The following is a 16,186-nucleotide window of genomic DNA, read 5'->3' as shown; positions in this document are numbered from 1 at the left end:
GTAACAAATTACTCTTCTCTGCCATCTATCTCTGAAAGAAACATAAGCAAGTAACTCGCCGTTCGATTTGCCTTTACACTGTAATTGGTCGACGGAAACAGAATGCCAGAGAGAGCTTCGTGCGACGCGCGTTCAATCGAAAAACTGGATTTTAGCGCACCAGATCTGGAACGCGACGCTTCGTCTGAAAGCAAAAAGTATAAAAAGGAAAAAAAGAAAACGTGACACTTCGCTTCGATTTGTACTTTCGGCTACCTTGTAAGAGCTTAATACGATCTGTCTTTCGTAAGTAACCCCATTTCTCCTCTTGTGACCAACACGTCCGGTGAACGTAGTGAGTATCATCGTACACTTAATGTTACATGTATCCCGCGCGGGTCGTCAGAGAGTAGTCGGTTGGATTAGCAGAAAAAGGCTCGAGACGATAATCTCTCCGATGATTGAATTAATGTATTTACTCGGTGTGCGTGTGTGTGCTGTGTGCCTTCTTTTCTCGACGTTCCCCTCTTCTTCCGCGCAGAAAATCGCTTCGCAATTATTTATTTAGTCCAATACACGATCCACCTGAGTGTGAGTCATGTAGTCTCCCGGTCTCCGAGTTCTTTCCGGTTTTCCAGCCGGGACGATTGATTGATTGACCGATTACTCCTGATGATCCGCGACATGTGTGCATATATACGTATTACGTTAATGCATTCGTCCCACGTCGCTATTAGAGACCGGTACCTAACTGAAAGAGACGATCTCGCGAATCGTCTCTCAGGCTAACACAAGGAAAATAGAGATTGAAAAACACTTGGAGACGCAAACGATGAGCGACGGATACTTTCTATGTACATATACGATATATGTGTGTACGCATAGCGTTAAGTATGTCGTTATCAGCTATATAAACCGATGTTTGCGCGCGCACGCTCCTATATATCGGCCTTTCCTCTTCTCCTCTGCTTCCTCCAGGTCTCTCTCTTTTTTCCCTTTTATTCGAGAGACATTTCCGGGACATGCGACCGGAACAAAATTGCGACTCTCTTCGATGTTGTTGATTTGTACGTTTTTTTTTTACATATATAATCTCGCGCGCGTTTGTATAATAATAAATATCGCATCAAACACACACACACACACACACACACACACACACATCGTTGTTACCGCGCGTGTAATATACACACATTATACATATATATCGTACAAGAGGAAAGCAATACGCGCGGATATCGTTGGGTTGCGTTAAATCCAACGAGTTCGTGAAAGCTTCGGCGTCTCAGACATACTCGCGGAGAACTTTCCAATTTAATCCCCTAGATTGCTATTATAGCAACGCAACTGTAATTCGACGGGGACGACGAGACGACCGATAGACTTCAATGCGTGGTTCATGTATTATGTGATATATCGTATAAATACGTAAAAAAACCGGATGGAAAATAAATATGTGAATACGTATAAACAGATTTGCGTGATCTTTCGCGATTCATATCTCGTAAACTCGGCAAGTTCAATGACGGAGCCTGTTCATTTCAAGGTACGTATAATGAATAGTTCTATTACGTGATTTGAGAACGAGATAAAAAGACAATATAAACTTTTCTCGTGAAACACATAATTTACATAATTTTTCTCTCTTTAAATATTGCATTAATATTTATTGCAAAATTATTTCGAGGTAAAAATATTTTCTACAGCTGTAATTATATGAAAAGATGCAATATATTTGTGTAAAACAAGATTCTTTTTACCTGAATTTTAAAATTATAGGTAATTTCTAAAATATAGTAACAAGAAAAACAACATTGTTTGCGTACATTGTTTTGCAGTCAAGTATTTCACCCGAGTAAATTATTTCATCGTCATATTTCGGCATTTGTTTCCCCCGGGGTACTAATTTGCATTCCGTATAACTCGATTTGAATCTCCTCGACGCTTCTGCCCTTTGTCTCCGGGACCATCATGGAGACGAATATAGTTCCGATTAAGCTTATCATGCCGAACGTGGCGAACGACGAGGAGATTCCCATGAGATGGACCATGTCCTGGAAACATTTTGTCACCAGAAAAGCCAGCGTCCAATTACACATTGTGGTGACAGAGCTCGCCGACCTTTTCACGTTGTTCCTGAACAACTCGCCGACCATCAACCACGGTATCGGACCGAACCCGATGCTGAAAACTAGGATGAATACTGCAAAGGAGAGCAAAGGGATCCAAGAGACGCTCGATAGGTCGTGAGATTTCTAAAACAACACGGAAAAGTTCAGAAATTATAGTTGAATTAAGAAATTTCGATGCGGAAATATTAAATACAAATAACTAAATTTTAATGTTCTAATATTTTAATATTTTAATATTTAATTATTAACATTCTTAAAATCTAGAGACAGAATATTAATATTACAAATTCTCATTTATAAAATTTACAGTAATATTGAATTATTTAATAAGCTCTTCACCTGAAAATGGAAGTACCCCGATAATGTAAACATACAAGTAGCCATCACTGATACACTGATGAACAAGAGTAGCTTTTTATCAATTCGTTCAATTAGAATAGTTGAAAAATAAGTAGCAACCACTTGCACGGTACCCACGATCACTGACGATGTGGATGAGGTCAGAATTGAACCCGCGTCGTCAAAGATTCTTTTTGCGTAAAATATTAAAATATTAACGCCAGAAAGTTGCTGGAAAATCATTAGCCCTAGAATACATTGAATTATGAAATGCTAAAAAATAATTCAGCGTAATACATGTATATATGTAATATAATATACATATAATATGTAATATAAAGAGGTATAAAAAATCAACAGAAAAAGAGAGAATTAAAAAAAATGAAATATTAATTAATTTAATGAAAAATATATTTTTTTATTATTTTTATATTTAAAAAATTAATAATTAAATTCATTCTAAAATGAAAGGTTTGTCTTTACCGAGAATGATGTAGATCGCTTTCCGATAATTTTTCAGATCAAAAATACTAGCTTTAGCTTGTCGCATTTCCGAAGCTTGGCGCTCGAGTCTAGTCATTTCCGTCTCGGTACGATAGTGAACCCCTCTGAAGTGCTTCAGCACGTCATTCGCCTCGTTCTTTCGACCTTGCATGACCAGCCATACCGGTGATTCCGGTATGAACGGGAAGGAGATCAAAAGCAAAGCGGGTGCCACGGAACACAGTATCGCAATGACGTGCAAGCTATCGGTGAAAGCTGTGCAAACATTGTGCGTACGCTTATCAATTCAGCAAAGTTATTGTGCAGTTGTGTTGTGCAACTCGTGATTTCAATTTTACCATCATATTTATCGTTATGAATGAAATCACGTGCAGGAAAAGTCAAAACTATGTTATGCGATTCTTTCTTGACAACTCTCTCTTTCTATTCTTTATGTTATTGGATATATGATGCAAATGTAGACAAAGGGCTACATTTATTGCAACACAAATTAAAATTGATCTGAAAAGCAAACATTTAATTTATAAATTTTAAATATTAATGTTATAATATATTATTATCATTAGCTTCGTTAAACAGTTATTGATGTAACCGAGTATACAACCATGTATATTCAAGATTTTAATGCATTTCTAATTTTAATTTTAGGTTTTACCGCGACCGTTAAAGACCCTCATATATGCTTTCTGCGTGGAAGATTGTTTAATTAAATATTCAAAAAATTACAAAAAAACATGCATTTTACCAGTGGCATATGCGAAGAGAATTCCGGCACTGATCTGCAACTGGAAAATGGTACCGAGTGAGTCTCGAATGCTCTGCTCGACGATCTCGGAAGTGAACATGGGAACAACGACGGATGCTGCGCCGCTCGCTGCCCCCGCAACAAACCGACCCAGAAAAATCCTTTCAATGGAAAATCTCGATTACGTAAGTTAAGTAGAAAATCAATAAAACCGTATATATAAAGTCACTTCTGCCTGGGAATGCAGCCAATGCAATTGATAGGATAAAATTCTTTATAACAATTGATAAAGGGGAAAAAATGTTATTTAATTAATTAAAATAATTGTACAATATCAATATAGCTAAAGTTTTTGCGTTTCATGAAAGACGCGGCAATGAATAGAGAATTGTATGATTAAGCAAAGTTTCAAGATTTGTTATAACTTGTACGAGTGGCCGTCTTTTCGATTATGGTATAGAATGAAACTTTGAATTCTTCCTGCACAATTACAATAGCAATACAAAGATGTAGAATCTTGAAGATGTAGTCGACTTATATCCAATCTGTCAGTTATCCGACTCGCTCGATTCTTACTGTACTTTACTTGTACCCGAGATGATATTTATTACAACAATGATTGAACTTGTCCGATTCCATCATTGTAATAAAAAATACTGACTCTATGGTTATTTTATCAAAAATCGACATGTTGTTTTATCCTGATAAAAAATTCATCTAAGGCTATCGAACGTTTAAGAATATAACAATACGTGAGAACGAGAAGTTTCTAAAATAAATTCTCTCGTAACATTATAATAACAATAGTAAAACCTAAATAAATTATAACGTTTGTTTTTCTGACAATCAAAGAGCGATAAAAGTCAATGAAAATAAAATTTGAACATGTATTATTCTTTAAACATAATGATTAATGAACATAACTAAAAAATTAAATTCTTTTTTATATATGCTCATAAAGACGTACATTAATATCTTTTTTTTTTTTTTTTTTTTTTTTTTTTATAACGGAGAATTTAAACTACATAATCGTTATGAACGTGCAAAATCGTATCAAAATCGTATAAAAATCATAAGAAATTTAAAGTAAACTTTCTCACCATATCTTACTCCGTGCGAATCCGATAATGTACCAGCAGAAAAATAAGGGTACTGTTATCGCCCACATCGTTCTCTTTCGACCAAACTTATCTGCCAGCATTCCCGCCGGTATAATAATCGAAATGGCACCGAGAGGGACCAACGAAGAGATCCAAGAGCCTTCTTGATCGCTAACGGATAGCGTGTCGTTCTTGTTGTAAAGCGGCAAAGCGGATGATGTCCACGACAAATATGTGCCGATTGAAAACGCGGCTAGTGTCGCTAAAGCGATAGAAAAAAGTAAATGTTAGACATGTTTTATCTCGAGAATACATCTTGAGAAATATTTTATTTGATCCATCTCCGAGAAATATTTTATCTCTCCGGAAACGCTCTGCGTCTTGAGAATTCTTTCGCTTCGCGTTATTCTTGACATTCCCCGCTTTTAGATCCCACGGGCACGCAGCGGCAAAGTTAAATTACACAGTCAAGAGATGTCTATCGCGAGGAAAGAGGGAACTAGTTTTAACTACGATACGCAAACTTTCAATTAAATTAAGACGAGCGTTGGATTAATGTTGCAATCGCGCGTGAAAGTTTGAGTTTTCAAAGGCTAGTTTTAAGTTTTCAAAGAAGCTATAAAGAGATAAAAGTGGATTTACATATTTATAGCCCTTGAAATCTGAAAGCTTTATATTTTAAACACACACATATATATATGCATGCGGGATTCGCTGCTTTTGATAAAATTATCATGGCTATTAAATATTCATATGCAAATGCAACTGTATTTTAACGCTACGCGCGAGTTCACGAGGATTAAGTACAAAACTCACCTACAAACACCCCCGTGTATTGCGTATATTTCAAAGTCGGTCCCTCGCACGTCGATTCCTCCTCGTCGCTCGGTGAAATTAGTGCCATTGTGAATTCGCGAGTGAGAATCGCGTGATTGTTTTAATTACTTAAAACGTTTGACGAAAATAAATCGAAAACAATCAATACTTGCGCTCACGTGACAGAGAGAGAGAGAGAGAGAGAGAGAGAGAGAGAGAGATTTCAAGCAATACTGATCTTACAATTAGCAAAGTTGCAACGTCGAATACTTGACCATTCTAATCCATGTTTCTTCCACAACAAGATCTTCTTATCGGCGTCTCGACCGATACTGAGTGTATGTTGTGACCCTAATGCTTACGTAATAAACTCGAATCGAGTTTTCATTACGATATAAGAGAAATCACTCGTATTATCGTAGTGTTCCGTAGAGTTCTCTACGTCTTACGCGTCTCTCAAACTGACGAGACACAATCGTGCACGTAAGTAAAGTTCATCTGCAACTATTCAGAATACGTTTATGTATCTTTGAACAGGACGTTTCATGCGTTGCATTTAACGCAGCTGTTTCCCTTCTCATTACGTGCTCGGTTGAATCAAAATGTACAAGCACGTGTTTCGCGAATATGAATATACATATTATTCTATTCTTTGAATAGATACTGAAATTTAATAATTTCATAACTTAATCTGAGATACAAGCAAATCCGTTCTACCTGTAAAAATATTTTTTACAAATTTATCAATTGTGAAACTTCTTCATCGAAACGAAATATTTTAAGTTTGAAAATACGAAGATATTAAGAACAAAGTGTTAAAAATATAAATGACTAAAATCTATAAAATTAATAATTTATTTTTTTAAACAAAAAATACTCATTCTTATATACATAATAAAAATATAAATATTAAAAAATATTATGGACATAATATTTAACAAATATTAATAAAATATTAAACTGTAAATATATGCAAATCTTATATATATATATATATATATATATATATATATATATATATATATATATATATACATATATATAAATGTGTGTGGTTATATAAAAGGAATCGATAAAATGAGAGGATAATACAGAGACAATAGTAGATGTATCTTTTATTTGTATTTACGAAATATAATCAATAAGTGTAATCTACTAACAATTTTAAAGATATAATATCGTAAAAACTCAGTATTATTTATATTTTTCCAAACTAATTATTTTAAAAATGTGATGAAAGTAAAATATCTATAATATCGTAAAATAATTTACTTGGTAATAATACCGATTGTGAAGTAAGCTTCCCGTTACAAAAAAATAAAGTTAGCTTTAATAAGATACTCGAATACGAATCAAGTCCGTTCCTTCGCGTTTCCACGAGAGTAATTGTCGAACAAACTCGAGAAGTATTCGCGTATTACTTTATCTCAAAAATTTTCCCAACACCGATACTTATTACACAAGACAACGCATTTGTATATAATTTTTTTTAGGTACGTTTTTCTTTTACTCTTTGACGCTATAATTATCGTGAATATAAAAATAAAATGAATTAAATAAATATATAAACTACATCAATTTAGTTTCTTAATGTATTATCTCTAGATTGAAATAAATTTTTGAAATACTATAAATTTATAATATTTTACTCTTTTTTTTAAAAGTCTCAAATTTTAAAATAGATTATTTTTCGTGAGATTAAAGTTCAATGTTCGAAAAATTTGAAATACAAAAATGAAAATTGTATATGGTATTAATGTTTTGACATCTCGTGACACATGATATCGATATTTTTTTTTTTTCGCAAACAAACGTTTTTACGTCCCACGGGACATTTCCTACAGTATCATCATTTTGCTTCGGGCAGATTAGTTGCCATGACCCTGAATCCATTATGATCGGCGATGTAATGCACCTGCTGAAGGATCCCATTGGGATCGATGTAACTATAGGCTCCTCTGGTAGTACCGTCGAGTGATCTGGATTCGGTTTTGGCGCTCGAATCCCCGGTGTAGCTGTAATCATATTGGCCCAGAGAATCCTGGGTATGATGCAGCGAGCTGTGAAGGAATCTATAGGGCACCACCGGAAGTACGTAGGACATAGGCACGGCTACCGGTCTCTGGATACTGGCAGCAAGCGATGGAACAAACTTTCCTAGCTGCAACGCATTCTGATTAAAAGACGTTTGCGCCTGTTCGTCGCGCTTGAGAAGCATACTCTCTTTTAATGATGCCGCAGTAGGTGATGATGAGATAGTGGTGGGACTCGAAGACGTAGGCGATATCTTTGAAAGACTTGGATCCGGCTTGGGGACGTCAATTTTTTCCGCCTCCGATCTTGACAATAAGAATGGATTTTTGGTGCTCTAAAAAAAAGTTAAGTGACAAAAAAATTATTAAATATTTACTTAGAATTATTTAAAATCGTTATCTGCAACGATTTTTTAAATGCCATTTTACAAAATTCTCGTTACAAAATAAACTCTGTTTACATTTTATTTGCCGACTATTTCCAATAATCGATCATAAAAATGTTATTATAAAACGTAATGTAAAGAAATTATATTTTATTCTATTATTTTTTTTATTTTATATTTGAATGATGAAAAATTTTTATTGATTTTTATTTATATCAGTGTTATGTCTTATACATATTTTATGATAAGTTTATAATAATTATAATGTATTAAAATTTTCTAGATATGTTTTAGAAAATGTAATCGGATTTTATTGTCACTTTTTTATAACGAAACTTTGATTGAAATATTGGTAAAGCTGCTTACTTGCGTTTCTCGCGTGTTCAATTCGGTTTTGCTATTTCCATCTTGTTGGATTTGAGCGAAGCTAAAGTATGACGGCAGGATTTTATACGACAAGAGATTCTGATCCTGCCAATTGGCCTGTTGAGACTTCTGTAACTCCTCGAGATGATTTCTTTTCGCCGCGGCTACTTCTGGCGTGTCTTGTATCGTTTGCAATTCATCCTTTGGAGGCTGCGGCAAATTGCTCGCGCTGACCCTGAATCCGTTCTGATCGTCCGCCGTATACGAGACCGTTTGCAAAACACCATTTGCATCAATGTAGGAATATCCTGCAAGGGGAAAATAGAGATAATATCCTTTGATAAATAGCACTATTGTATTATCTAAGAAACCCTCTTGAGACAAACATAATTGCAATATAAATTATATTGTATTTATCATATTAATACTCATTTATTCCAATAAATGCTACTAAGAATTAGTATTCAGAATAACATTAATTAGATGTAGATATTCTATATTTAGTGGTTACATACAATTTTATTTATTACATTATATTACAATTGTATGCACATCGTGAGTCATCACGTTGCATTGAGAGACAAGCGATTCAAACGCGCAACCACGCATTGTCATCCGAGGAAATTTGCAGAGATGAGCATGCGGCGTATGGGCGTCTTGCTTACTTCACGTTAGCGAGCATTAGTGAAAGATTCTTTCGCGAACGTAGGCCGGTAATGCTCCTCTTGTAATCCACTTCGCAAAAGAATGCATTCCATTTATGCACTCGCGGTATGCGTCTTATTGTTAGATCACGAAAGCGAATTGCACTTGTCGATGGCAAATAAATTCCACTTTATATGTAATAACAATACAATAAAAAAAGAAAATATATATATATATATAAAACTAATTAAATAAAAATAATAAAATAAAAATTTAATTAGTTAATTAATATAAAAAAATTAATATATTATTTTGCTTTATATATAATGATAATATAATAATATAATAATAATATATATGTTGTAGAAATTTTACATTAATATTACAATAGGAAAGTAAGATTAAAATGTATGACTTAGGTAAAACTTACCACCCTGTGTTATCCCATTCAAAGTAGATTCCGCTTTGGCATGATGGGGGCCCGTGAAAGAATATTGATAAGAACCCGATCCATCTTGCATGTGGAACTGTCTTAATGGGGAAAGAGCCGGTATCGGGCTTAGCCAGACTCGATTGGCGATTGGCGAAGCGATGGCTCGTCCAACGACGAGACTGCAGAAAATTGCCTGTAAATAAAAGAAACGAGAAATCCAGGGCTTTGATCGTTAATAAATAATCGCAATCGTCTCGTTCGCAATTCGTTCAAATCAATATATTATCGGGAGAGTACGTGTTGAGCATATTGCCGCGTATATTGATTCCGATGTATTCGGTACAAGAGCGGTTGTTGACATTAATAGATTTTTTCTTAAAATATACTCGAGCAATAACATAAAATTGATACAGTTGCAAACATATATCGAGTATTTTTCCTTTAAAAGATCGAAAAATTCTCTTCTCGGAACATGATAAATCAAATTGCGTAAAACTTTAGTTTTATTTATTTTCCTTGTTTGTGAAACAAGAGTAAAAAGTTTATTTTTGTATCGCGAAGAAACATGACACGAAATCAAATGAGAGAGAGCCCACAAAACTTTTTTTTTTTTTTTTTTGCAAATAAAAATAATTTTAAATGGACACGCTAGTAAAACGAACTTTGATAAAACTTTGCTTGAATATTATAAACATAAATTATGTTCAACTATCATTAATCTCTCTCTCTCTCTCTCTCTCTCTCTCTTTCTCTCTCTAATAACTCGATAAGCGTGAAAATTCGCGGTACGTAAAATTGAGATTCACACTCACGAGTATCATGATCGTTCTGCCAGGTGAGTCAGATGTTGATGAACCGTCGATCGATCGGTGAATGGGGGGTTCCTCGATCGCGGCTTTTTTTTCGCTCGTCTAGGATAACTCCCGGTGAGAGTCGGGTAACGGATGTGAGAGTGTAAGCTCTCGGTCGCATCCTCTTATATAGGATTCCGTGGATCAGCCGCGCGCGCGGAGGTTTACGGTGGTTCCCCACCTAACATCTCGCCTTCATCAGGGGCCCTAGCGGGGCCCTACGGGGCACGGAGCGTCGCTTGCGGGACCCTAGGAACCCGCGGGCTTGTTGCCCGCGGTCGCAAATCACCCCGCGCTCGATTTCTAGACCGATAAATCAATATTTATTGATGCTGAATACGAGCAGTGTCGATCTTTCCCGCATCTCATTTTTCGTCGCACCCTGTGTGATAAGAATAAACGCATAGAGCGATCGTAATAAAAGCGATGTTGCAACGTAGAGAGATAATTTACTCTGACCGGATTTTAAATCTGTTCCGCGCAGCAGGTATTGAGTGGGTATTATTGGTCGATTTCATATTACTTAAATAAGTATATAAATTATTTTATCGACAGCGAGAGTTAAATTTGTACAGATGTTGGAACATCACTTTTTGTCTAAAAACATTCTGGGACAAATTTAGAAATAATTTATTTTTAATTAAGTTTTCTGAATTCTGCTTAAGATTAATATTGACGTTTTATTGAAATTATTGAATTACAACTAATAAAACTGCTTTTTTTCATAATTTATTATCGTCGCATTTAGATATTTTATTAAGATTCTATCAACAACACGTGCATAATTTATACGGATCTTCACACGCGATCTTCATCCTCCGAGTGCATTATTGCTAGTTACTCCATATTCACTTATCCAAATACATAATACTCTGCGCCTTGTCATGTCACAACGCTAAGACAATAAACGCACGTGTGATTACGAGCTACAAAATGACATTGGAGGGCATGTAATGGACGGAAGAGACAGTCTTGCGCATACCAATGCAAATACTAGCTATTGCACAACGCCATAACATGCTTAAACGTAGCCAAGCTGAAACTCTCTCAGGAGTAGCTTGCACGACATCGTTCTTCCATTGAATTAAATCTTCATATTCAAATCTAAGTAATTCGTCCTGAGAATATCGACAATGAATAATAATTAGTCGATAAAACGAAAGTTATGCAATTGCAATATTTTTCAAGAAATTAATTTTGTTTCAATCTATCTATTTGTCAAATATTTTTCGACTTCAATTTACATCATCCACGTTATATATATATATATATATATGATAAAAGATTTCATCATTAAGGATGCTCATCCTTGGAAATTTTAAATTCGACATTTAATTTAATCCAACGTGATAAAAGCATAGCTTTCAATGATATCGAGTAAGATTAAACGCGTCAAAGGAATAAAAATGGTGTTCGCGCCCGACAAAGATCGTCGGCGGCGCTGCGCCTTTGACAAATAGAAACGAATGTAATTAACTACGAATGCAATTAAAGGGCAAGAAAAAGAAAGAGAGAGAGAGAGAGAGAGAAAGAGAATGAAACGATACCTTGGCTTGGCGTCGAGAAGGTGGCATCTCTTTAGAAAAGGTCCAGGACGACCGGCAAGGGTCCTCATACGAGAGAGCGGCCTCTCCTCGAAGCCGCCGCCGATCGCATAAATAATGCCCGTCGCGAATTTACGGCCGGCACGCTTAATCCGACGATGTAAGGGAACGATATGAGCGTAACGAGTTCATCAATTCCGATGGAATTACTCACGTGTTCGCTCGCGCAACAAGTCGCCGCCGACGATGAGAGGTGCCTTCTTTCGCCGACAACACACTTGCACGTAGGCGGTGTTGCGTTGGTTTTGACATTGGCACTAAACGGCCGATCTCTCTCTTTCTTTTTCTCCCCTCTCTCTCTCTCCCTCTCTCTTTCTTATGTCGCATTAAATGGCATTCGTAGAGCCGACTATCTAACCGCATACATACATGCGGCAATGCAACGCTGTTGAGAATACGACGAGAAGACGACGCGTATGGCAGTGATCCTAAATCAACCCCCCGCGGAACAAAAACAATGGTAACTATTAATATATTTCTTTGGTATGCAAGGAAAGAGAAAAAAAAGGAAAGAGGGAGAGAAATTCAATCTATTATCTCACATCAAAGCCAATTTTAAAACAATAGCTTTTTATTAAAATAAATTAGACGGTATAATTTCGAATTTTATTTAATTTCACAAATAATAATAATACGTCTATTTTTAAATACGAGATATTATATATGCATCAATTAACAATACGATTATTAACACTAGTAGCTTCTTTTTATTAAATATACCTTTGAATCTTTTTTACGTAATTTACTTATATTTAAAAAAAAAATATCTTAACTTAAAAGTAGAGAAAATAAAAATTCTAGTATTTAATATTTAATAATTAAGTATTCAGTTATAATAAATATTTAATAAAGATGCAATATTAAATAAAATTTTTATATTTAATATTAAATAATAATATTTAATAGAAAAATATATGCAACTATCATTTCTTGCCTTTCTTTTGTAACTTTTTGAGTAGCTTCCGTTCCGGCTTAAAACCACAATCGGCTTTCACGGTTTCAGAACTCACATCTTGAAGAATTGTCATCCGGTTTCGCGAAGCTGGAAGCGTTTTAGCTATCATTGTATCCCTATTGTGGTCAGAATCATTGATAATGATTTTAATGCCGCATAGAACAATTATCATGTAGCGTTAATCACCACTAATATTCTCGTAGCTTAATTACAAATTAAGTTTATTCCTACTTCAGCAAGATCTAATAGCTATTACAAACTCTCTGGTATTCCGTTCGCCAAAGTTCTTCTCCTGCAATAACCGTGAGATCGTCAACCCCTTTTGTCAATTTACTCGGAACACGATTATAAAATGTATATAATTTGTAACACCTGTCAATGCACTGACCTGATAATTAAATCAGCACGATATCGTAAAATTTGCAACTCGGACTTGTGACGCGACCGAATCGATTTCATCTTAATTACGGGATGATATTACTTTCGACACAATAGTAGAACTCTTTTTATTATAGTTATAGTATATTAACTTCTTTTTTATACAAAATTTCATAAAAAAACATTATAAATTATAAATTTAAGAAGAGTAAATTGTTTTCCAAAAAATTACGCTGAAGAGGTGACAATTTTTATTATTATATTTATTATAATTTTTCTAGTTTTAAAGACTTTATTATAATAAGATTTTAATTGAAGATTTTATTTATTTAATAAGACTTTATTTATTTAATGTCTCACACACACACACACACACACACACACACACAGACGAATGAAATTTTGGAGCATAACTTATATCTTTTGTCAGTCCTTTTATAGTAATAATTCTGCCTCTGACGGTCAATGTCCGGGCAACAATTCTACTTATAATAGACAAGCTTTTAAATACACAGCTTTGTGTACACAAAATGTCCATCTACCACTAGGTACATAACGTCTACCTACCATCTAGTAAATATTTACCAACGTTTACGTTTTACTCATTGTTTACGTATGAACTACCGCGTGCCTCGTTCCTTACATTTTGCTCATTGACCAAGTATGTATCTCTCTCGATGGTAAAATGTCCTCTTTCTTCATTTATTTTCTTAGCTTCACCAAACATTTGTACGTAGAATTTGGTATCTCCTCCCCCGCCCCCGTGGACCCTCTTATCTTCTTTATGCGTGTCATACAATTTTGATACGACGTATGTTGGTGAATCCGTATATTTCTCGTACGTAATGTTATTCCCGCACGCACGAGATATATCTACAGGATATTCGGCTTTGCCTTCTACGGAAGGACGAATTTTTCTTGCGCACCCGCCTCGGAGATCGTCGCCTCCCTCGTCTTACAGTGGTGTCTAACAAGAATTTTGCCAACCTCGTACAATTTATCATTTTTATAGAAAACGATAAAATAAGAACTATTGACGGGGAGAAGCATTTATTAATAAAGATTTTATATTGATATTTCTAATATAATTACATATTGTATCACTGACATATCATTTATTGTCCTTTTATTTGCGATAGGGCATTTTTTGATGCGTAAAAAGATTAAATTAGATTTGACAAAAAAATTTTATTCACATTTACAAAGTCTCGAATGTTTTATTAATCTGTCGATTCTTTGTAGCGTATTGTACAAATACACTTTGATATCTTCCAGATTTCATCCGTTCGTGCACCACTGCACACGTTGCAGTATAAGAATGCAACGCCAGTTTTGATCCGGGTGAAACGTGCACCGCGCCGGCGACATCGAATATAAATAGGTCCGTTTCGCCGCCTCTTCGCGTCAGTAAAGGCGGTTTCGCGTTGCCAGGAACAGCCTGATTTACGAGCACGACCCGTAAAATCCTTCCCAAAGACCGACAGCCGTGACAGGCGGCTGAAATAACTCGCGCGAACTGCGAAATCTTCGCACGTCTCGTCAACGAGGTCATTTTTAGAAAACGCGAAAAATATTCATAATTACAACATGTAACGTTGAATATATCGAACGATACGTGGGACGCTCCCCAAGATAAAACATGACAATACGATTTCCAATAAATTCTCTCTTTTCTCAGAGCTCGACAACATACAAGGCGCACAATCATCCCCCCGGGTAAGCGTAATCAAATTAGACTCCCGGCGTAAATCGCCCTTATTTTTGCGTACGGAAATTCGCGCGCAGGCAATTATAAAAGAGCGATAAATAATATGCTAATTAGTCGACGGCGATAAGTATACGTAGCGCGTATGCGCGCGAAAATCCTAGCGTGGCTCGGACGCGCGATCGTGAATCACGATCGTTGGCCGCGAGCGTGTACTACAAGGAAGAACTAACGTCCGATCGAAGATTACGGGGGACTAACTAACGATTCCATTTGCTGATTGCCCAGGCACCCCGGCTACTCCGGGCCGCTTTTATCGGCTTGCCTCCCACGAGAGAGGAGGCCTTAACGTGCGCACGTAACGATAAGCGGTGCAAGGTTGCGCGTGCTGGCCGCGAGGAACGGCCGGCGATCAATTAAGATCGATCGCGATACTTTAATAAGTATCGTATTCCACCGTATTAGAGCGACTATCCCTAATATCTCGCTTAACCGGCGCCGTAAGTAGTTATCTCATTAGAGTCTCCAAATATTTATTACTGCTATTTATTATTGGGGGATATATTATACACAATTCTTGAATGTGTATTTGGAAGTATAAAGTTTTGATAAGAGTTTATATTTAAGGTATTTCTTCGATTTTATAATAATACCTTAATTTAGATCATTGTTAGATATTTTACAAAATTTTCTCTCTTTTAATTTATGTTGTTAACATTAATTTATTTTTTTCTTCTTTGCGAGAGACTTTTTGTGTGACGGAATTTACTTTGATTTTTACTACGAACAATAATAATGTTTTATTTATCATGAACAACTTTTTACACTATATACTTTTATAATAATGTGAAATAATAATATTTTTTCGACTTTATGATAATAATTAAAATCGATTGTTATATTTTATTCATATACTGTTAAAGTAGGGCGATTATCGCTAATATCTCTTTTAGCCAAAGTCATTAGTAGTTATCTTATTAGAGTCTCAAAATATTTATTACACTGCTTTTTATTTATACAGTTTTTAAACGTATTCGAAAGTATAAAGCTGAGGGTATAATATAAAGAGTCTCGATAACAGTTCACGTTCAAGGTTAATTTTTTCGATTTTATAATAATACATTAATTTAGATTATTAAGAAATTTTTACAAACTTTGTTTCTCTTTTTAATTTATGTTATTAATATCGATATTATTTTTTTCTATTTGGGAGAG

The 16,186-nt window shown here is 35.2% G+C and overlaps 2 protein-coding genes across 2 annotated transcripts; both read right to left on the bottom strand.

Moving 5' to 3' along the window:
* Nucleotides 1–1,696: 1,696 nt before the first annotated feature.
* LOC140672052 (facilitated trehalose transporter Tret1-like) lies at nucleotides 1,697–5,891 on the bottom strand. The gene is made up of 6 exons (XM_072903863.1): nucleotides 5,616–5,891; nucleotides 4,800–5,061; nucleotides 3,700–3,860; nucleotides 2,934–3,209; nucleotides 2,451–2,698; nucleotides 1,697–2,234 (listed from the first exon to the last, which is right to left on the bottom strand). The coding sequence occupies exons 1-6, from the start codon at nucleotides 5,701–5,703 to the stop codon at nucleotides 1,851–1,853; spliced, it is 1,419 nt and encodes a 472-aa protein (XP_072759964.1). The 5' UTR covers nucleotides 5,704–5,891; the 3' UTR covers nucleotides 1,697–1,850.
* A 1,392-nt stretch (nucleotides 5,892–7,283) lies between these two features.
* Nucleotides 7,284–10,548, bottom strand: Cpr16 (cuticular protein 16). The gene is made up of 4 exons (XM_072903880.1): nucleotides 10,291–10,548; nucleotides 9,476–9,671; nucleotides 8,401–8,708; nucleotides 7,284–7,983 (listed from the first exon to the last, which is right to left on the bottom strand). Exons 1-4 carry the CDS (start codon nucleotides 10,297–10,299, stop codon nucleotides 7,465–7,467), a joined length of 1,032 nt encoding a protein of 343 aa, XP_072759981.1. The 5' UTR covers nucleotides 10,300–10,548; the 3' UTR covers nucleotides 7,284–7,464.
* Between the last annotated feature and the right edge of the window lie 5,638 nt (nucleotides 10,549–16,186).

The sequence above is a fragment of the Anoplolepis gracilipes genome, chromosome 12 (genome assembly GCF_047496725.1).
Source record: "Anoplolepis gracilipes chromosome 12, ASM4749672v1, whole genome shotgun sequence".
Taxonomy (NCBI): Eukaryota; Metazoa; Arthropoda; class Insecta; order Hymenoptera; family Formicidae; genus Anoplolepis; species Anoplolepis gracilipes.
This window is presented reverse-complemented; position numbering and strand designations above follow the sequence as displayed.

Bases quoted from the DNA above. Each gene is read 5' to 3' on its own strand.
- Cpr16 (XM_072903880.1), bottom strand. The intron at 8,709-9,475 runs GTAAGTTTTACC...TTCCCCTTGCAG, and splicing joins GAATGGGATAACACAGGGTG to GATATTCCTACATTGATGCA. The intron at 7,984-8,400 runs GTAAGCAGCTTT...ACTTTTTTTTAG, and splicing joins TGAACACGCGAGAAACGCAA to AGCACCAAAAATCCATTCTT.
- LOC140672052 (XM_072903863.1), bottom strand. From the start codon at position 5,703: ATGGCACTAATTTCACCGAGCGACGAGGAGGAATCGACGTGCGAGGGA. The intron at 3,210-3,699 runs GTAAAATGCATG...ATGTTTGCACAG, and splicing joins TCTCTTCGCATATGCCACTG to CTTTCACCGATAGCTTGCAC. The intron at 2,235-2,450 runs GTGAAGAGCTTA...GTGTTGTTTTAG, and splicing joins CGGGGTACTTCCATTTTCAG to AAATCTCACGACCTATCGAG.